The sequence below is a fragment of the Phalacrocorax aristotelis genome, chromosome Z (genome assembly GCF_949628215.1).
Source record: "Phalacrocorax aristotelis chromosome Z, bGulAri2.1, whole genome shotgun sequence".
Lineage (NCBI taxonomy): Eukaryota > Metazoa > Chordata > Aves > Suliformes > Phalacrocoracidae > Phalacrocorax > Phalacrocorax aristotelis.
In genome coordinates, this window is record NC_134311.1 from 77505168 (window position 1) to 77527446 (window position 22279).

Here is a 22279-nt window from a genome sequence, read left to right on the forward strand (position 1 = left end):
TGCCCCTTAAGTACTGGTACATGGTGATGAAATCCCCTCTGAGCCTCCTTTTCTCAAGGCTGAACAAACCCAGCTCTCCCAGCCTATCCTCCTATGGCAGGCTTCATAGTCCTGTATGTCTGAGACTTCCCTGAAACCCCGCTGGCTGGCTGTGAAAGGGAGCCTGCTGCACTAAAACACAGGCCCGTGTTTGTCCTCATTTGACAAACAGGGATTCCAGTCACGTCTGTGATACCCATGGCCACTTTTGATGGCATGCACAGACTCATACAGCAAAGGATCTGTTTGTTTGTACTTCAGCCAGACATTCATTTATTTGAATTTGTGTTCATCTAGACTGTAAAATGCCTTGGGAACATGGACATGGGACCTTGGTCATGGGAACCTTCATGGGCACTGGCAAAAATGAGAATGAGGAAACCAGAATTCTTCTAGTGGCACCAACAAAGGAATATGGAAAGACCTTGGGAAATCACTGAACCTTAGTATTTCCATCTGTAGTGTGCAGAATAATGACTCCTACTTCCTTCATGAAGTGCTTTGAGATTTATTGAAGATAGACTTTAGATGCCAACAAGGTCTTTTTGCTTCGTGTGCATGATGTGGTGAATTGCATTCTGAAGACTGTGATAGAAAATACATGTAATAAACTTCTGTTGCTTCTTTGTTCATCTGTTTATACCTCCCTGCCAGATGCAAACACACAAACACACTTTTTTACTCACTGAAGTAGTATTTTTACAAAATATATATCCATAGTTCCTGGTGGAGGAGGGCATGCAAGCTGATAGAAATTATTGCCTTTTCTGGATATATTTGCAAGGAGATGCCACTAGATGGGAACATGTGTGTTGACGAGACTAAAAACTTAATTTTTAATACCTACTGCTGCAGTCCATCCACCTGAGTTCTTGCCAGTTTGACAACCTAAATGTATCTCTGGCTGGGACAGGAAGAATTTAGGTAATTTTTTTTATCATGCCTCTCGTACCGAAGCCTAGCCTTTGTGCACAGCACTGGCTACTCTTAAAATATTCCCTTATTCAGTAAAAGTAAATGGAAAATATGTTACATGTGGTGAAAATAGTGCCAGGAAGCTTTATTTCTCTTCTCTCATCATCTCTGGAGAAGATCTGTATCTGTTACCCTCAATTATGCCTTACCTACTCTAGGAGGAAAAAAAAGAGGCAAAAAAAATTTACTGTAATAAATCTCATGACCTCTAGTCAGTGAAAACCAGAATTCTCAGATATCCATAACAAGCTGAGGAGTCTGCAGCTGCAGAAATTACAAATGCTGCACACTGAACTAAAGTCTCTGGCACTTTAAAGTACCCATTTTCCAGCTTTGCCCTTTCCACAGTATTCCACAGGGGCCACCCATCACAACTGCTGATAAGGTCGTGTGCAGGGTGGGTGATGAATCTGCACTGATTTCAGAAGTTTTTTCTGTCTGGTTGCAGAAAATAGATATGTACGTATCCTTGAGAGAAATCCTTAAAAGGGGGACTGTGCAGAAGTGTGTGCATTGTCTATTGGAAAACAGAGCAAAGGGGGGGAAAAAACACAAAAAGAAATAATAACTATTGAATAATAAGTAAATACTTTACCTAGAGAGCAGTAGATTTTTTTTCCTTATTTGAAGTATGTTTAAAGCAGTCGCTGAACAGTTGTTGCACCAGTGACTTCAACGTATGCAACCTTTTCGTACAATGGTTTGAGATTTAGTTTTTGCTCTTTTTTCTCCCTCCACATTTTTTCTCCCCCCACACCTAAATAACCCCCAAACACCCTTTGGAACACTGAGTGTGACATTTGGATTGAGGCAGAGAGCTCCAACAGTTCTGAGGTTTGCATTTGGGCTCATGCTTTGAGACTGTGGTGCAGCATACAAAACAGCAGAGAAATTTAAACCAGAAAAGACCAAATTAATACATTGTTCCATATTTAAAACAGGGGGGAAAAAAAAAAAAGAAAGAAAAAAGGAAACCAATGCGTAAAACTGAATCCAGGATATTTCATGTCTTCAAATCCAGGATATTTTGATTTCATGCTGTTTTACAGATGTCTGTGAGACTTAGATCCAGGTTGGGTATCAGACTTGGTGCCTCCTCTTAAAGTTCAGGGACAAATCTCATCTATTTGGTGACGACAGAGTCAGCTTGGAGGAATATTTCACATATATTTGCCTCTCAAAAATCCATGCTCAGCCAGTGCAGGGGAATAGCAACAGGAATCACAGTAACATCCCCTGTGCCACTCTGGTAGCCTGAGTGCATTGAGCCGATGGCATTTATTATCGCTTACACTCGCAGAGCCATCTGTGGTACAACGCTGCCCATCCTTGTTCCAGGGGGAACCACATCTCACCGGGCTTGTTGAGATAGAAAGGCCCTTCCTAGTAAATCAACTCTGTTGTACCAGTGGGACATGCAGCTTTACAGCAGCAGGGAATATGGCAAGTGAAATGAATTGTTAAAAAATGTGAAATATTCTTTTTGGTGCCAAGGATGAGGAGGAATTGCTGGGATGAATCCAGAACTGAGGTATGTCTAGGGATGGAAATTATTCCAGGGGAAGAGAGAAGAGACTCTGAATAGTGAGATTTATTACACTGGGATATAGTCTCCCAGAGGAAGGGGTTGAAGACACATTGCTTGAATTGCTCAACACCAGGTTGGACAAAACACTTGAGGATGCAGAGAGGATATATAGTCACAGATTTTTAAAGCTAGAAAGAGTCATTGTGATCACTCAGTCAAACCTCCTGCGTGATTCATACCAGGGAATTTGCCTAAATGTATTTCTGTTACAAGTCCAATAGCTGTCATGCATTAATGCATATTGGTTAGAAAAACATCCAGACTTGATTTAAAAGAAATTTCCAGTAACAGAGGAGCCATTGCTATGATACCTGTACTCATGATTATTTATATCCCCAATTAAAAATGTGGGCCATGTTTCTCTTCTCAGTTTTTCTAGCTTCAGCTTCAAACCCTGTATATGTGTTAAACTGAAGGACCCACTGTGGCACTCTTGTCCCTATGTATTTTTAGTTACTTTGATGTGTATCTCAGCTGCTTATAATACCAGGTTCTCCTGTGCTTTAGCCGATCTCCCTCTCTTTCCTTAAGGAGCTCTTAGAAACACCTTCTGCCAAATTTTCCAATGCCAATCGCACAGAATATGTTACAGTCTGAAAAGGAAGAGGCATAACTTTGCTCCTGTAGCGATGGACAAATGCACTTTGATGTCTGAAACGTGTACTGCCTGCTTCTGATTTACCCTGTGTGCCAAGCTGCTTGGATAGGGGACTGGATCGTTGGTGTCAGTGTTTTTATAGAGTTACTCAGCTTGAGCACACAGTCAGCACTTCAGAGGAAGCAATAACAGGGCTGGGAATGGTTTTGCTTCATCAGCATGTGTAGAGCAAAGAAATGCACTTAGGTGAGTTACTAGAACAAGGACAACTAAAACGGCAATGGTCTGAAGTGCTGGTGGTCCCGCACCATCCCTCTGGCTGGTCTCGATGTCTCCACTCCTAAGCGGAGCATGTGCATAGAAATCACTGAATTTCTGCACAGGTTCAAGAATTTAAGGTTTTCTCCAGACCAGATCTTCAGCTTAGGGTAAACCAAATTCTGACCCAGGGGAGCTACAAGCTTTTCTGTCCTGGATGCTAATCCTGGGCCTGAATTTGTATTAAAAGGTTTTCCTCCTACCTATTTGACCTCATGGGTGAAAGACTGGCGACTCAATGAGCTGAAATTTGCCCCTGATTTCTTGGGTGAGAAGCTAGGGAAGTTTGGGAGGTCATTTAAGCACAAAGCTGTGCTTGGGGTGCTTTGCAACCCTCTTTTCTAGACCACTGTTCCCTGCCCTGTCTTTTTCTGGTCTGTGCTGCTGTTGATTTATACCTGCAGAAGCCAAACCTAAACTTGGTCAGGGCCTTTAAGAAATGCTGCTTTACCTTAATAAAACTATAGTTAGCCTGATACTGTTGTTGTGAAAATGGCTGAGAAAGTCTTCAAAGTATAAAATCGCGGGACAATTAAATCTAGGGTTCAGCTCCCAAATGGATTTCCGCTGGAGATTCACACTTAATAAAATACAGAAAATTGCATTTTATTTTGGTACATAAATACTGGTAGTGGGGGACTGTGGCATTTAGAAGAGAGAATCGCTCCACCAGAAAACTCACTTCAGCAAAATGATGCAGTCCAGTTGAGCTCCTTTTATGATCTGAGAAATTACTGTTTTTATAGCACACTAAATAAAACCTGCTATTTGAGCTGGAGGTTTATTAGTAAAGGTGATTTTTCCATAGCTGGGGATGGAGGGGAGGAAGGAGAGATGAAGGATGACATCAAAGCAGAGAAGTGTGTCGTTCAGAAAAAGCACAGCGATACCCCAGAAATGTGGTGTCACTCATCATCACCTCACCTACCTTTGCCACAGAAATATTTTATGCTGTAATTTTGTTGTAGTTGTTGTTGCTCCAAGACATTACCAACCTGGCTGAATTTCCCCCAGCGGGAGTACCTTTGCTATGGGTGTGGTGGGGAGCCTGCAAGAGCATCTGGGTGGAAGATGCATTTCAGGGAGCCGAACCCAGGGGATGGTGAAATCATTTTTACAGGAGAGCGTTCAGGTTTAGCCAGGGCAGTTTATGATTCTTCTGCTGCCCAAAATCACCACGGTTATGGTCTTGAAAGAGGATTTGCAGATGGTTATTAGCAACCTCATAGCACACATCCATGCCTCAGGCGTCCCGGTGCAGTCTTTTTTCACCCGGTGCTGGGTGTCTTTTTTCAAACCTGCCTTCCTTAGGGGTGTAAATTAAGATCACCTGACTGAGGATTAAATTCATCAGTAACTATGTCACAGGGGCATCACCTCTAGTCCAGAAAGAGAGATGTCTGCCATGCTTTTGACGTCTTCAATATGTTACAATATGTTTCCCCAGTTTCCCCAGTTATTACCTCATGTGGTAAGGGGAAGGGATCACCTTTTACCTGCAACAGTGGTGAAAAATAGGCACAGGTTGTAGGCAAACCATGACTATAAACTTCTGAAACGCCACTCATCCTGTAGCCTTTTGCAAATGGGTGTGTTTCACTGCCCTGTCCACTTAGACCGTTGGAAGGGCTGCATGTGGCACAAGGGAGTATGAGTGTGCTCCTGTTCCCGTCCATCAGCAGATAATTATTTTACTGGTGAAAGCAAAGGAGAATCGCACTTCAGAGTCTGAGCTGAGACCAGCTGTTTGAGAGAGTCCAGAACACTTTCCATGGTAAACCCCACACCGTTTGCTAGCTTTGCACAGAATGCTGACACTTTTCAGTACTTCACCAGTGGAGCCAGAAATTCATCACGTATGACCTCTTTAGGCAGGTTTTTCAAAGAGAACAAACGTCCCACATTTTGCTGCAGATCACTGAAGTCCATCCTTCCAGGGTGAATTTGCTGAAGGCACAGGCGATGCTTTCTCTGAATTCATGGTATGGGACTCAGAGCTTAATGCAGGGAGGTGGGAGGACACTGGATTTTTGAATTCTGCCACAAATTTTCATGAGCTTTAATCCAGCCGCACCAGATAGATGTTCTGGCAGATTTCTGGATTTTTTACTAATGCTGTTGCACATGCATGCACTTCATGCTAGACCTTAGCTGCAATCAGGATGCCTTGAAAGAATTAATCTGGTGGTTGGTAACTGCTAAATGAAGTGCATGTTAAAATAATGATGAAATAACTGACTGAAGCTCACAGCTTTTATGAGCTTCTCTAAATGCCTGTTTTCAGGTGAATTCAGCATCTCCTTGACATTTAAGGGCTCAATTTATAATCAAATTATTTAACTCCAGTGGAAAGAATCACTGGTCTCAATGGAAAAACCATTTATATTCCCCCTACCCCTTGGAAAAAAAAAAGAAAGTATTCAGGGTAACACTGCAATTCCTGTACGAAATGAAGGATAAAAGAAATCTTTCAATGCAAATTAAGCACCGCAGGCTTTTAAAAATATAACAGAAACTTATGGTGCACAGCTGCTCACATCCTTGTTTCCAGTTTAGTAATCTGAGACATGCTGAAGCATTAAGATCCTGGACAACACCAGAAACCTCTCAGAGACAAATAACCATTACTGCTCATGTTTCTGCAGGTCCCAGTCCATCTTGGGATCCTTCTGCTGTTCCATTTTGGCCAAGTCACTATACAAATACACATTGCCCTCTACAACTAGAAATTACAGAGCAAAGTGGAAGAGCAGGATGAGATAGAAACCTGGACGTGTGACATCGTAGTTACACACTGGGAAGAGTAGGTTAAGCTCCATGGAACTCTACCACTTCTGAAGGGATGGAAGTATGATTTATATATGAAAAATAAAACCTTAATATCACTGCTGCTGTTAGGTTCATTAGCAAGGCTTTTGGACAAATGGAAGCATGCAGCTTAGCAAAGGTGTCTTGCTCTGCAAACTCTGGCTTCATGGACATAATATCTGAAATGATCACTTAAAAACCTTTGCACTGGCTTGAGGCCGAACAAGGACCGAACCAGGGTTGTCTCACCGGATGAATGGACAAAATTGGATGAGTCCCACTGTAGTCCACCTTAGCTGGTGCCCAGCTGTTCTCTCCCAGCTTCCTAAACTGATGGGCAAACTGCGTTATGCCTAAACACAATTTTTAAACTACATTTTCATGGTCTTGGTGATGGGATTTTTTTTGGAGATGACAGAAATATCCCATTGTTCAGGATTTTCCCAGACTTGGGGCTTAATACAAAGCCCTGAAAAGAGCAAGTTCGTTTAAACATTTGATAAAGAAATTATGTGCAGAGATGGGTCTACTCCACTAGTAAGGAGCAGATCAGTCTGTAACACCAATTCTACCGTTATACACTCTACATGTTGTTGAAATTTGCCCAAATAAAATCCTCAATTCCTGTATGTGGAAAATGGAAGGATCTGAAATCCAGAAGATGACTGAAATAGTGTGCAAATCATCCAGTATGAAGCTGGTAGAAAAATTAATTTGGAATTTCTGAATTATTTACCATGATGTTTTAACAGAAATGCATGAAAAATTACAATTTGCAACCGCATGAGCGTCTTTGGACCTTTCAGAAATCTCTGTTAATTGCTTTGTCTTTTCCTTAAGGATATGTGCTTTAGAAAGGTATTCTCAAAACAATTATAATGCAAAAGCCTGAACTTCAGTTTCTCTGTACTGACACAATTACACAAATATCTCAGGGAAGACAGAGCTGCATAGGAACGGGAGCGCAAATCTAGGAGGACCTCCAGCAGCTTCAGTGAAGGTCCTCCTGATTTGCACGAGGCTTGCACCGCAGTCTGTGATGTTTGTGTTTTGTGAATGCACACAAACAGGTGATGTTTTGCTTTTAATTAACCCCCTCTCACCCCATGCTGTCTCTTGCTCTCAAGCAGCCCCCCTGCAGCTTTGTGTTAATCCCTGCCTCTCTTTCAAAGTGTAACGAATGATCCTTACTTCTATGAGTGTGCTGGGTATTTGGGCTTCTCACTATTGAAGGCTGAGGGAGCTGGGAAAGGAGTAAACTCTGGGAGACATAAATTTGACAAACTGGTCTGGAAAATCCACGTGTTTGGGATGATAGTGATTAATTTTATGTTAGTGCCTGCTGGCATGTTTTCCATTAGTATCTTAATTGAAATTAAATCCCCTACATCAGTTCTGAACCAGATTCAGTGGGTTTCTCGGAAGACACTACTGCTGTTGGCACTTCCAGCAAGTGTCGTATGCCAGTCTGTGGTCCCTCCTCCCCGGCTAGAGTTATGGAGGACTTAAAGGCCTTCCTGAAACAATTTCAGACACTTGCTATTATGAGCTGACCTGACTTGATCACAGGCCCCTCCTATAAGTTTATCACAGCTCATGTCAACATCTGTTCAACCTGCCAGCCATCAGGCCACAGTTAAGTTCCCCTGAACCTTGTGTCTCCTCTGCTTGGCATGTTTTATTTACACAAGAATGCTACCCCAGGAAGGCTCAGTGTACTCACCAAAATATCTCCAACCTGTAGTTCTGATTAGAGCCTTTGAGTGAGGAGTTTGCAGCTGTCCCATTGAGACAAGAGGAAATGCTCAATTTCAAGCAGAAGTATGAGCTGAGCCAGGATTATTTATTCGTGTGTCAGAGCTGGATATCTCAGGTTTTTCTTCCTTTCAAAGGGTTTTCTTCTCCAGTAACATGTTTTCATGCATGTTTAGGAAGCAGAAACTGAAGCGAAAGATTTTTCAAGAAAAACACGTCACCTGGAGTTTCTCCAGTTTTTAGGAACCCCTTGTGAAGGACAGCCTGATTTTTCAAAAGGCAGGTGCCTATTGCATTTTCCACTTAACCTCAGTGCCACCAGATTTATTCACTCAGTCTCAAAAATCTCTGGCTGACCTTTTGCTAGGCACCAAAGGTCTGTTATCAGCATTATCTGGAGTACTTTTGAGTATAAGCTTAACTGAAAGCAGGTATGAATTCAGGCTTGCCTTTGGTCTGAGCTGGCTCAGGAAAGTCCAGTTTGCACACATTATTGCTGCCATAGCAGAGTGCTGTGCCTGAGCTAATATCCTTCTCTGCATGGCTTGGAAATAACACCTGGCGACCCAGCATCGAGCCAAGCCGGGTGGCAAGCAGAGCAAATGCTCACGTACGTCCAGCCAGCCACAGCTTCACCTCATGGATTTCCAATAAGACACCAGCCCCCAACTGCCAAAATTGCTACAAAAAATGGCTTACAAGTTCCTAGACCACACAGAGGTATTATACAGTGTTTTGATGGATTTGTTCCTCCTGGAGAGGTGGTGGTGGCCCTGAGATAAAAGCAAGCGCTTCCCAAGACTCTCATTCTAAGTGACATTATTCGTTTAGGAGAGCCTTTCCTCTTTTCTTTCTTTTTTTTTCTTTTTAATTTTATTTCCAGGCTGTGAAGAAGATAACAAAGGATGGTATGTCCCCAGAGCACACTCTGATGTGTCACTGTGGATGCCAATCCCCACAGACACTCACGATGTTATTAATTTTTAAAACAAACTTGCTGATTGAGGTTCTGACTGCCTTTAAATTGTCTCTACAAGGAGACTGTGTACTAATTAACCCACAGAAACAATCAATGATGTACCTTTTTCAAGTTTCAGGGTGATTAGAATATGAAAATGAAGAGCACAATGGTGCAGATGTTTTAAAATCACAGCAGACAGCAATTAGTGACATGGGAACCAGCTGCTTATCTCTCCAGATAAAGCCTCTTAATAGGGAATTACACTTGAGGAGCCATTACACAGATGGATCAGCGAATGATTTAAAGAGGGGGCGTTGTAGTATTAACTTTGATTTGCAAGCCAGATTCTTGACAAGCTGTATGTGTGTTACCTCCTCAGAAAGGTGTGTTTAGAGCAGGGGTGTACCATCCCCTGTTAGCAATCAGAATCTTTTTTTCAGGTGTTGGGTTTCCCTAATCATGTATTTTATCTATTTTTATTTTTTAGTTATATTCATTTTGAGATGGACCTTTTTATTTTTGTTATGTTTTATTAAGCTCTTGATTTGATTGTTGGCACCTCCTCCCACTTTGTGCTTTGGGACTGGAGGCAGCATGAGGATTTAGAGAGAAGCTCAGGTGAGGGAACGGCAAGACAGAGTGAGACATCCAGTAGTTAAATGAAGAGTCCCTGAGAGATTGATTGTGCTGCTGGGTACTCCTTGTAGAGCAGGGTGCCAATCGTCATGGGACTGACACAGTCTCACCCCCCCACCAGCTGCAAGGGCTGCATGCCAGAATAAAACTGTTAAGAGAAGTAATCACCTCTGCAGGTGCAGGGTTGCACAGACCTGACCAGGCAGGTGTAAATGCACAGCCCCACCTCCTCTGTTCTCTGGCCAGTGCTCTTCAGTTGCCAGTATGAAGGATGCATCCTGCTCATAAGATACACCCACCATTGCCAAAGCTGAGCACCAAAACTCATGAGTTTGGCATTAAAATCATATGCTACTAATAGGAGCAAACTTTATTTTTTTAGTCTAAGATTTAGCAAATGCTGGACCACATTGCTCAAAGTTCTTTGCAGTTATGAAAACTATTAGCTTCTTTATGTGTATTTTATTTTCTTTAAAGGAAAGATGGGATTATTACCTACTAAGCACATCCATTAAACTGAATATTAAGAGAAATATTGATCAAGTCTGGTGAGATGTGATAAAATTGCATGGGTTAAGTTAGTCTTCTGCTTTCACAAAGGAAGAAGCAGCACACTCACAGTGCAGAATAACTAGCTGCTGAAAAAAATCCCATTTAATGAAAGGGCAAACTACAGAGACAGGCACTGAAGTCTGCAGTATTTCTAGGGTCTTATAAACCAAAAAGTAAATAAAGGTAAATCTTTCCATTTTCACGAAAACGCCCACTATCCTTGATGCTGGTTGTGGCCCTGCTGCCATCCGATCTCTATTCACGACAACAGCCCCTTGCCAAGACCTATGGGGCTGCATTATATTGCGTGCTTACTGATGAATGAAGTAACGAATTTGTGTGAAAGGCATCAAGATACAGGTTTCTGAAAAACCCCATTTGCCCTCACCCTACTGATAGCCCTGGCATTCTCCGCTAGCTCAGCAGAGGCTTAGATTAGCTGAGCTGGGGCTTGTTGGCTTCTTAGGGTGGTGCTCACAGAGCAGACAACATTAGGTCAGATGGGATCAGACAGCAACCCAGGTGGATACATGGGGAATAAAATACACTTGGCTGCATTACTTGCAACTGATTTAGTAGTGCTTTTAGGTAAACAGTCCCGACATCCATTGCAGCCAGTGAAACCCAACCAGCTGCAGCCAAATGATCTCTCGTTGCTGTGCTGTAGAAGAATTATTTTGGGGTGGTATGGACATGCCTGGCAAGGGAGAGCCGGTTGTAACTGTTATGCTGGAAGAAGTGACATGAGGAAACCCAGTGGGCTGCTATGTGCTTGGTTTTGACATCTTGCTTAGGAAATGGAGTCCCTGATATTGATTTTTTGAAGGCCTGTTGAAATCAGAGTACTTACCCACGTGATCAAATGCCTCCAGAGTTGGCACCTTTGATGACATAGGCATATCTTTCTCATGAATTGTAAGATGGATGTTGTGGTGGCCTGCAGTGCTGGAGTAATGACAAGGCTATCATTAGGGATATGTTGGAAGTTGCATCATCATTTTATAATGTGAAGGCCGAGGAAATGAGGCTGGAGGAGCCAAGTTATATATCAGTGTTCATTGCAGGTATATAGCTGGCCTCTTAGTTCTGAGCCCTTATTAACTGTCTTAAAATATAGAACAGAGATTATTGCTCATTTTAAACCAGAGGTTTCTGTGTGTGGTGGAGTTGTGATATTTTCACTCACTTCTGAAACCCTCTTTTTCGTTTGTTTGGTTTTGGTTTTGGGTTTGGGTTTTTTTGTTTGCTTATTTTGTTTTGGCTTGTTTTGTTTTGTTTTGTTTTGTTTTTTCTTCCAAATTATATTTTTCAGGTCATTTAGTTTCACAGGTCAGCATTTTGGAAATAATGTGGGTGTAAAGAGTTGCTTTGATTGCAGCCATGAGACCAGGATCTGTGCAGAAACAGCCTGGTCCTTCCTCGGTGCGGGTCCTGGGGGTCAAGAGAGTTCTCAGCCCATCATTTCCAGGGCTTTCCCAAGTCACAGATCATGGTACCTTGGGAAGACGGTTTGTGTGAGGTGTGGGTGGAGGGTACCACCTCCAGCCCACTGGGACCACACCGGGGCATGGCCACCTCCTGCACACCTCCTCCTGCCCAGCTGACAGCACACCCAGCATGGTAGCCTGGGGGCAGGAGAAGCCCCAGACGGCTGAGGTAAAATGAAGCTCCGGAGCTTTGTGATTAGTTTAAAAAAACATGAGATGAAAATAAATTCTGACACTGCAGAGCCAGTGCTGCTGATTTCCTTTCGTCTCCTCCCTGGCCTCATCCCAAGGACGTGGACACGGGTGGGCTCCATTTTCCAAAGGAGAACATCAGTGTCATGGGTCCTGGCCGCTGCGTGCTGTGTGGCTCACGCATGGGAGGCCGCTGCGAGGAGGAGGAGGAGGAGGAGAAGGAACTGATTCATTCCCTGAGGGCTGTTTATGCTTTCAGCTCTTTTCTCAGGCTGAAGAAACTGGGTGTCGCTTGCCCATGACATCTGCAGCTCCACCGCAGCTGCGTTCTTTCATTTTCTCACTCCACAATTCCTGGAAATCTCTGCTTTCCCTGAGCATGGCTGGTCCATGTGCATGACAGCTGAACTATCCACAGGATTTAAGAGTCCCTGATTACTCCTCTTACGATGGACCTGAACAGCTTCATCATTATCTCCTATTCCAGAAAGGCCATGTGCCCATTTTTATATGCACATGAAGTATATCTCAACACAAATTTGCCAATAACATGTATGCTCACTGGTGACTAAATAATGCACCATTGGCTTAGGGGTGTTTAACAGCATTAAAATCCCTCTGAAATTGCTCAGAACCAGGGACACCCTGTTTCCTGGATCAAAACTCTTTTATGCTGACAGCCTCCTTGGCCCAAAACCTGCATTGTGAACACTCTGAACAGGGATCTAAAGTAATGCTGCCGATAGAAACTTAATTATAACAGTATGTTTGCAGAAACACGAGACACTTAGCAGTTGTTTTCTATTGTTCTTTCCTTGGTTACACATTTATTTTAAGTCTCTCATCAGTTATTTGGCATTCAGCATGGTGTCACTACAGTTTGCTAAGAACAGTTGTTTGCAGTACTAGGTGTACAAAATCAGTTGCACAGTTTGATCCAGAGCTTTACAAAAAAAGCTCCTAAATGTAACAGGAGAACACAAATGGCTAGGAGAGATCAGATAATGACAGCAAAAAAGATTTTTTTTTTTAAGAGACTTTTCGAAAGGTTACAGCTGTGGCAAACATTATTTATTTAGCTGAAGGAGGCCTACCAAGAAAATGTAGACTTTCTTTTGCTCTGTACCAGTCTTCAGCGTAATTTTGCCCTCACTGTAACCTCTGTGGTTTGAAGAGCTGCTGTCAGATTAGAAATCATATTGAAACGATGTTTTACCAACATTGCAAGTAGCAGATTATTAAAATGGAAAGGGAGTAATGCAAATCTTGAACCTGCCAAGCATGCCTCACACACTTGACGCTATGCATATGATTTTAAGCACTAAGTCTGTAGGGGTGGCTTCTATATGGAAATTTTAGCAAGTAAATTTTTGTAGATTCTGGCTTCATAAGGAAGTAGACCCATGGGTTTTCCTCTTGTTTGTTACAACTTCCAAGATAATTTTGCATTTTTCTTGTTTACAACAATGAGCTTAGTTGCTGTTGTTGACCATCACATTCTGTGAGGGATTATTTTTTAGGAAAAAGGGCTTCTCACCAGGGGGCCGAGTTGCACCATTCATCCATTTAAAGGAAATATTTCACTTGTGTTTTAAATTAAAAATAAATAGAATATGTTTCCTTAACGATTTAGCATTTATAGAAATAGTTCCATTGTTTTTAGAGTAGGAAAACAAAACAAAACTTGTTTACAGTGCATGAATCTAAATCCAAATTTTGCTCAAGTATAAGAAGACTATATAAAGGCTTATAACCCTTACAAGGACATCTGTTAAGAAGAGTTATCGTTCACTGTACAGATAAAAGGCTGCAACCAGGGGTTATGAATGGACTGATAAACTAATTTTTTTTTCCTATTTCTTTTCTTCTACCTTCCAGGTTTATGACAGACCACAAAAACATTCTGCTCTGCACTATGATCCGGGCCTCCAACAAGACTTCACCGGTGACACCTTAAAATCAAAGCACCAGCAGAAAAGTAGCAGCCAGCACCATCTTGACTGGTCAGCGAGCTCCGATACTGGATCCGCTTCTCAAAGTTGCTTCATTAACACAGAACCCAGTCGAGAAGCAGTTAGTGCCACCAAGATCCCCACTCCGGAGCCAGGAGTTTCCTTCAGCAAATCCCAAGTGAAGAAGTCCTGTGCCAGCAGCACGTGGGGGCAACTGTCTGCCAATAGTAAAGAGCTTGCCATTTGCAGTGCAGTCCCATCACCCAACAACATCAGCGCAGCCACCCAACCAAGCAGCACCTCCGAGTGCAATGGACTTTTGCCTCTCAGTGATCAAGAGGGAGGTGTGCAGCTGGAGGCCCCTGATCAGCCCACCGGGAGTACAAAGAAGAAGTCCAGCAAAAAGGACTTGATAAGTCAAACCATCCAAACCGCAGACATTGAGTGGGTGAAGAGTGCTCAGAAAGCATTTGACAGTAAATCACATGACAGCATGGAAGGGAAAAAGGAGTCTTACTCGATGGACAGTGTGTTGGATACATCACCCTCGAAGCAGATTCCCACTTCTGCTAGCAGTTGTGAAAGTGACCCCAGTCACGTACGAATTACTATCCCAATAAAGTCTCCAACAACAGATGCATCTGGCCACAAAAGGAAAAAACGGCAATCCACAAAATCTTCCATAGAGAAAACGCTCCAGGAGAAAAGCCTGCCTTCTGGACTTGCTATGAGCAGTGAAGTAACAAACAGGACTAGCTCTCAAACAGAGGGGAGTAAAAAAGATCTTCGAGCCACAAAACCAGGGAAAGTGATTGAAAATGAGTCCCCCTTAGTAGCTATTGACAGCGGTGTGCTCACTGACAAATCTTCCCCCAACAGTGCCACCAGACTCAGAAAATCCATACCTGTGACGTCCACTCTTCTACCCACTGATCTTCCCACAGCTGGCAAATTATCTGAGGTCCAACACCCCAAACATGCAACTAAGCGGCGATGGACATGCAGCAAACCTAAATCTATCCTTCGGGAGACCTCCCTGACAACATCTGAGAAGCTGATGGTGGAGCCCCCTTCAGCCTATCCCATCACGCCCTCCAGCCCTCTGTACACCAATACAGACAGTCTTACTGTGATCACACCTGTCAAGAAAAAAAGAGGACGACCAAAGAAACAGCCTTTGCTCACTGTTGAAACCATTCATGAGGGAACCTCCACCAGCCCAGTGAGTCCAATCAATCGTGAATTTCCAGGAACAAAGAAAAGGAAGAGGAGACGGAATCTGGCCAAGTTGGCCCAGATGGTCCCAGGAGAGGACAAGTGCATCAGTGAACTCAAGTTTCACAAAAAGGTTGGGAAGCTTGGGGTCTTGGATAAGAAGACCATCAAGACCATTAATAAAATGAAGACCCTCAAGAGGAAGAATATTCTCAATCAGATCTTGTCCTCCTGCTCCAGCAGCATAGCTCTGAAAGCAAAAGTCCAGCCACCATCTAGTGCTGGGCCAACGACCATTGATGCCAGACTAGGGAAGCAGATCAACGTCAGCAAGAGGGGGACTATCTACATTGGTAAAAAACGGGGCAGAAAGCCAAGAGCAGAGCTGCAGCCTCAGCCAGAAGAACCTAAGACAGCCATCAAGCACTCAAGGCCTGTTTCCAGCCAGCCAGAAAACCCAGCAGTGCCTTCCAACTTGCAGTCACTTGTGGCATCGTCACCAGCAGCTATTCATCCCCTTTCAACACAGTTAGTGGGGACTAACGGCAACCTTAGCCCTGCAAGCACTGAAACAAATTTTTCAGAGTTAAAAACTATGCCAAATCTTCAACCTATCAGTGCTCTTCCTACAAAAACCCAGAAAGGAATGCACAGTGGAACTTGGAAGCTGTCTCCACCCAGGTTAATGGCTAATTCACCTTCCCATCTCTGTGAAATAGGTTCTCTGAAAGAAGTCACACTGTCGCCTGTGAGCGAGTCTCACAGCGAGGAAACCATACCGAGTGACAGTGGGATAGGTACAGACAACAACAGCACTTCTGACCAAGCCGAGAAAAGCTCAGAATCCCGCCGGAGATACTCCTTTGATTTCTGCACCCTGGACAATCCAGAGGCTATCCCATCTGACACCAGCACAAAGAACAGGCATGGTCACAGGCAGAAACATCTCATTGTGGATAATTTTCTCTCTCACGAGAGTATTAAAAAGCCAAAGCACAAGAGGAAAAGGAAAAGCCTGCAGAACAGAGATGACCTCCAGTTTCTGGCAGACCTTGAGGAACTCATTAATAAGTTTCAAGTGTTCAGGATTTCCCATAGAAGTTACACATTTTATCATGAAAATCCATACCCCAGCATCTTCAGGATTAATTTTGATCACTACTACCCTGTGCCATATATCCAGTATGACCCATTGCTCTATCTTCGCAGGACCTCTGACTTGAAGTCTAAGAAGAAGCGTGGTAGACCTGCCAAAACCAATGACACCATGACAAAGGTGCCTTTTTTACAAGGGTTCGGTTACCCTATTCCCAGTGGGAGTTACTATGCACCCTATGGAATGCCTTACACATCAATGCCTATGATGAATCTTGGTTACTATGGTCAGTATCCAGCTCCTTTGTACCTGTCTCACACGCTCGGAGCGGCTTCCCCATTTATGAGACCTACCGTGCCCCCACCCCAATTCCATGCAAGCTCTCATATGAAGATGTCCACCACTGCCAAGCATAAAGTGAAACACGGAGTGCACCTACAAACACCTGTGGGAATGGGCCTTGGCGACATGCAGTCCTCTTTGGCTTCTCCAAAGGTTGGAGGAGCAAGCCTTTCAAGTGGCCGACTTCACAAAAGGAAACACAAACATAAGCACAAGCATAAGGATGAGCGAATATTGGGGACACATGAAGATCTGAGTGGGCTTTTTGCTAGCAAGTCCACTGGCTTCTCCAGCCATGCGATCAATGAAAGGCTAAGTGGCTCAGATAAAGACCTCTCCTTGCTCAATGAGAAAAGCAAACATAAGGAGAAGCAGAAGCACCAGCATTGTGAAACTGGACACAAAGGCTCAAAGAGTAACTTTGAAGTGGATACGCTGTCTACGTTATCACTTTCTGATGCCCAGCAGTGGACACAGAGTAAAGATAAAAGTGACTCAAGCAATGATCCCATTGACTCTTGCACAAAGAGATACTCTGGTAGTACTGAGAGTAATGGAAGGTCAGAGTCCCTGGACATGTTTGGTGAAATGAATTCCTCGAGTGAGAAGCGGGACAACGATGTAAGTGGGAATAAGAGAAGAAGCTTTGAAGGGTTTGGAACTTACAGGGAAAAGGACATTCAGCCCTTCAGGACAAACAGAAAGGACAGAAGTACTTACGATTCTTCAGCCTCTTCAGGTAAGGTTTGCTGTATTCTGTTTTTCCTTACTGTGTTTAAGTTTTAATGTTGAACAAAGAGGGACTTGCCATGTACAGCAAATATATTCATGACTCAATAACCTCTCTGGCTTTTGGTAATTGACTTCCATTCTGCAACCAAACTTTGAGGAGATCGACAAGCAAGTTGGCCACGTGTTAAGCCAAAACCTTTAAAAATCTTTGAGCTATTACACAACATTTTTATAAATATTTGTTCTGCCTTTGCCTGTATCTCATAGCTTGTTGAACTTCCTCCAAAAATCTCACTGCTGCATTCTGCAACAGCAGCAATTATAAAACCTGTTGGCAAGGTAGACATACTTCTCATTGGAGTCTAAAGTTGTAGGGTGGTAGTCATTGCCCACCCTTTGGCAGAAAGCCATGGGACTGAGCAGAGAGTCTCTGCTCTGGCCCACAGTGTACAAAAGCTATTTGTTGATGGGATGGACCAGATGCGTGGGAAGTTGTGGAGCTGGGTCAGTGTCCCATGACTGGTGTGGTGTACTGCTGATCCAGAGGGACCCATCACGGTGATAGCTGGGCTGAGTATGTGGAGACCCTGGGTACAATCCTAGTGTAAATCTGTCACTTCCAGTCGGCAGGTGTCATGTAAAGTAATTATCCTGAGCATCGAGTGGCTGTGGGAAGGGACTGATGTCATGTAAACAATAAACCCTAGCTGACTGGCTTTGAAGAGTTTTAGGACTCATGACTTGGAAATATAAGCTGGGTAGATGAGGAGGGAGGAAGCTCATTTCAGCTGCTAAGGACATCTGTTCCTCTCCTGCAGATGGGGGAGAGGAAAAAGGAATCTGAATCTTGTCTGGGAAACTGAATTGTACTTTACAATAGGGAGTTGCTTTCGTGATGACACAAAGGCAGGTGTTTTGCTGTAATATAAATGAATTTAGCTTGGGAACTAGCCCAGAGCTCCTGCACCATCAGATATTTATCACAAAGCACATTTCACACTTAGTTCTGAAAAAGGGTGAGCTTTACTAAACCAATCAGTGGTGGATGATATTCTGATGTGCTAAAAAAGAGCTTCAAAGAAGTGTAATCTATAGCCTCCAAAATGAAAAGAGAATCAGCTGAGAACACAGAGAGAACAGAGAGTTTGTATAATCTGCCAATGTAAGGCTCTTAAGTTTTTTATTGACTTGTAACTGATTGAGGTCCAAAGACTGCTCATGTTTAAGCCACCTAGACATTTCCACTTCCTTCACTGAAACCAGGATCTGGACTATAACAGTGAAAAGCAGTCTAAAATGAGACCTTATTGCATGAAAACATTCCCATTCATAATATCATTTTATATCAGACCAATTGTGACACCCAGAAATGTTGGAAGAAAGACTGAATTCAGTCACTGGTTATATCAGGACTGCTGCGTGCCTGAAAGAGACCAAAACTGTTCTCCACCAAGTGCCAGGATGGCTATTGCATTAAGGAAGTTGTGTCCTAGCAGACAAGGGTTAAAAGTCTTCAAAATTTTTAACAAGGCTATTTCTTAGTTTTTTTAGTGGAAGTTATTGATTTCAGAGTTTGATAACAGTTGGATTAGTAGACCTTTTTGTTTCTGAACAGAAAATGTTTGCTAAACCTGTACTTTCCAACTTAATATATTTCATTTAGGTGTAACAAATTGTCAACAGAAATTTCTCAGCACTGCTGAACCCAAATGAGTTTCCAAAGCAGGGGTACGATCCCCACCAGGCTGACTTGGAAAAAGAATTGGTAAAGAAAAAGTCCATTTCATATTATTTTCCTTCAGTTTATTGTCCATGACAATAAAAACGTAAGACGGAGTGTAGAACTTGCAGTAGGAGCTCCATCAGGTTTGCTCTTTAAACTTTTAAAACTGATTCTCATTTAAAATAATTTTTATTTATTTTTACTTTTCGTTATTACAACTGCACATCGTTCCCCATGACCTAATCCATCAAGCCACAGATTATGAACTGTTTTCTTCATTGTCAAGCTGTTATTTAGATGGAAAAATCAGCAGCAGTTAGCTAAGCAGAGCCAGCTAACCAGAGCCATACCTTGCACTACAAGAAAAAATACTAAAACTAAACGGCTCTGCCAAGAAAGGCCTGGAGCCAAGACTGCTCATTAAAGCCTAGGAACATCTGTCTGCTTATGACTGTCTAATATCTCAGTGCAGCTTTTTTGCCTCTCTGCCTTTGACCTTCACTGGGATTCCCAACAGAGGTCTGCACTTGAGTCTAGCCATAACTATTAACCGGTTCCCACTGAGGAAGGATTAAACTTTTCCATGATAACCTTGACCTTCTTTCTCCTAATTCACCTTGCATTCCTCTGAGGTAGCTAAACAGTGATTGACTAATCATAAAAATAAAAGGTAAGGTTAAAAAAAAGCCCTGTGAGAACATACAGCTCTGTCCCAGGAAGGAATTTCCATAGCCCGATTGCTCTTGCCATTCGGCATTTGTCATCTTTCACAATATAAAAATAATATATAACAGAGATAAGAGAAGACATCCTGAATATTCAGATGAAACCTGAAAATAGATTTATATCACAATTTCAGTGTTATCTTTACTGCATGGGCATATTGGCACGCTCAGTAATGCCATTTGCAACTTCGCTGTATGTTGCTAGAGATGAAATATAGAGTAAAAACCACCCACGCTCAGTAGAGATATCTGTGATAAGAGTGGTGAGAGAACCATTTAGTGCTCTTTGGCATTCAGGCATTGCAGTTTGTTTCAGTGTAGGGTGCTGGTGCAGGTGGCATTTTATTGTTGTTATTTCTATTATTATTGTCTGTAACACTCTTTAGAAGTATTGTGTGTAACAGCACTTAGCCATTTCTGAGAAGTTCACTGTTCCCTGGTGCTATATAGTGGTCATGCATAAGGTAGAAAACATCTTGGTTGGCCCCAGCAAAAAGCCATTCCCTAAAATGCACCAGCTTGGACTATCACTGGCCATTCATAAGTGGGGACCTTGTGAGCTTTGGCTCATTTTAAATCTCTTGGGTCCTTTTGGAGTGAAAAGTTCAGTGTTAATGTATATGGCTATTCTCCCAGTGCACTCCCTGTTTCTCCACCATTGTTCTGGAGAAACTGGAGTCCTTTCAATAACCACTAACTGATAACTCTTTCCACCTTCCTTCCCTTCTACTCCCTGTGACATGCTGCATTTTTCTGAAATTGCTGCTTTTGTAAGATTTTTTGCGCTCACCTAACCTGCATTTAGAAAATCTAATTAATCAAAAGTAATTAAACCCTTCTTTCCTGTTTGGTTGATGCAGAAGACTAGTCCAGTGGCATTAGTCTGACCTATAGGCAAGGATGCAGCAGAAGGTGTTTCAGATCCTGCCTTGCCACAGTCTTACTGTCACCTGGACCCTTCCTAAACTGAACTTGCAAGTTGTGTGCACCAAGCATTGACTCATTTGTCTCCCTCCTTCTACTCCCTGCAGCCACGCATTTGCAAAACGTTGTTGGAGCCCCTCTGGCACTGTGTGGCCTGAGGCACCGTGAACAGCTGGATGGCTAATCCTTTCCTGTGCTCTCCAGTAGTTACTAAACCCTGGGTGGGGGGACCGGAGAGGCCACAGACTGGTGACACAGCTGGGCTGGGGAGACCAGGAGCAGAGCTGTGTTTCGAAGAGGTCCTCGCATCAAACTCCACATCTCCTTGTTATGTGTCTGCCTGCTTCGTTTTCATACCTGATGCTGAAGAAGGGGCTTGCATTGCTGATGAGCAGTCTTGATGGTGTAGCCTGTACCTTGCAAAAATGCAGGAATAGTTACCTCTTCCCTATTTCCTTAGGTGGGCAAATGAGGAAAACCACATTTAGCATTGCAGATGCAGATGGCGATTTTTGTACAATATCTGTCTATGTCCTAGTTACACTCATTGCAGGCCAGGGTGCTGCTGGGGGTGAAGCAGAGGTCAAAGGTCACTATGCAGGACTGTATTTCTGCTTTTCTTTGTAGTGACACTAATCAAGGTCTATACTACTTTATCCTCACAGTATTTCTGCCTCTTTTTATTAAATGATGATTATACAAGCAAAGATCACCTTGCTTGCCTATTGGGCAGCGTGGCTTAAAGATCAGCTAATAAGTACATGGGTTTCATCAGATACAGCACAGACATTGTGCACAGTAAATTTACAGGAATATAAAGTTAATCATATGCAGCTATTAGGAAGGTAATAGTCATCAGTCTCCAAACACTGGATAGTTAGCATGACAAACGTGATTTATAAATTAATACTTAACTTGCCTACAAACTAAGCCTCCCACTACGCCTTCCCCCCTCAAAGTCCAGCAGTGCTATAGGCTGAATTTCTTCTGATCTGACCTTTCCTCCTCAGCTAGTCTGTAAGGTGATGGTTTAACTCTGAAGGAATCGGTATCAGCTTTTGATGGAGGATGGGCGTCACACAGTGAGTAGTGTTTGGCCCTATGACTTGAGTGGGAGAAGAGCAGCTGTGTACCTATGCAAGTTATGCTTATTAAATGCACAACTGTAAGTTGTATTTGTTTAAAGTTATTTTCCAAAGTCTTTATCTTAAAAGTGCCCTTGTTCCTGTTAAAAATTCTTACAATGGGTGATTAAACCTTCCAAAGGGAGAGTAGGAGGAATACTGGAGGAAGGGAGGAGAAGTGACAATCAAACGAATGAACAGCATTTGTCTGATGTCAGTACAAACACACATATAAGTAACCGTGCTCTGCTGAGAAGTATCATTCATCCAGATAACATTTCTTCCCTGACAAAACTCCCCTCCATGGCTCAGTTTCCTGCTGGAATGGGCCGTTGCCACGTAGCACAGAATAAATCCCTGGTCAGAAGTCCAATGCATTAGTTTCTTCTCTCAGAAGTCAAGTGCATTAGTGTGATTTAAAACAGTACTTTCTATGAGCAAAACCAAAGATGATGAAGTATTGGCAGAGCCACCAAAATTAATGTTTTGGTTTGAGGAGGGTGTTGTTTTGGTTTCTTTTTAAGAAACAACATGGGC

The 22279-nt window shown here is 42.9% G+C and overlaps 1 protein-coding gene across 6 annotated transcripts in view; it reads left to right on the plus strand.

Annotated features, from left to right (window-relative positions):
- SETBP1 (SET binding protein 1) overlaps positions 1-22279 on the plus strand; it is a 267217-nt gene that overhangs the window by 168561 nt on the left and 76377 nt on the right. For all 6 annotated transcript variants that reach the window (XM_075079765.1, XM_075079764.1, XM_075079766.1 and 3 more), the window contains one exon: positions 13788-17253. In XM_075079765.1, the coding sequence (XP_074935866.1) occupies positions 13788-17253 (3466 nt within the window). The remainder of the gene's footprint in view (positions 1-13787; positions 17254-22279) is intronic.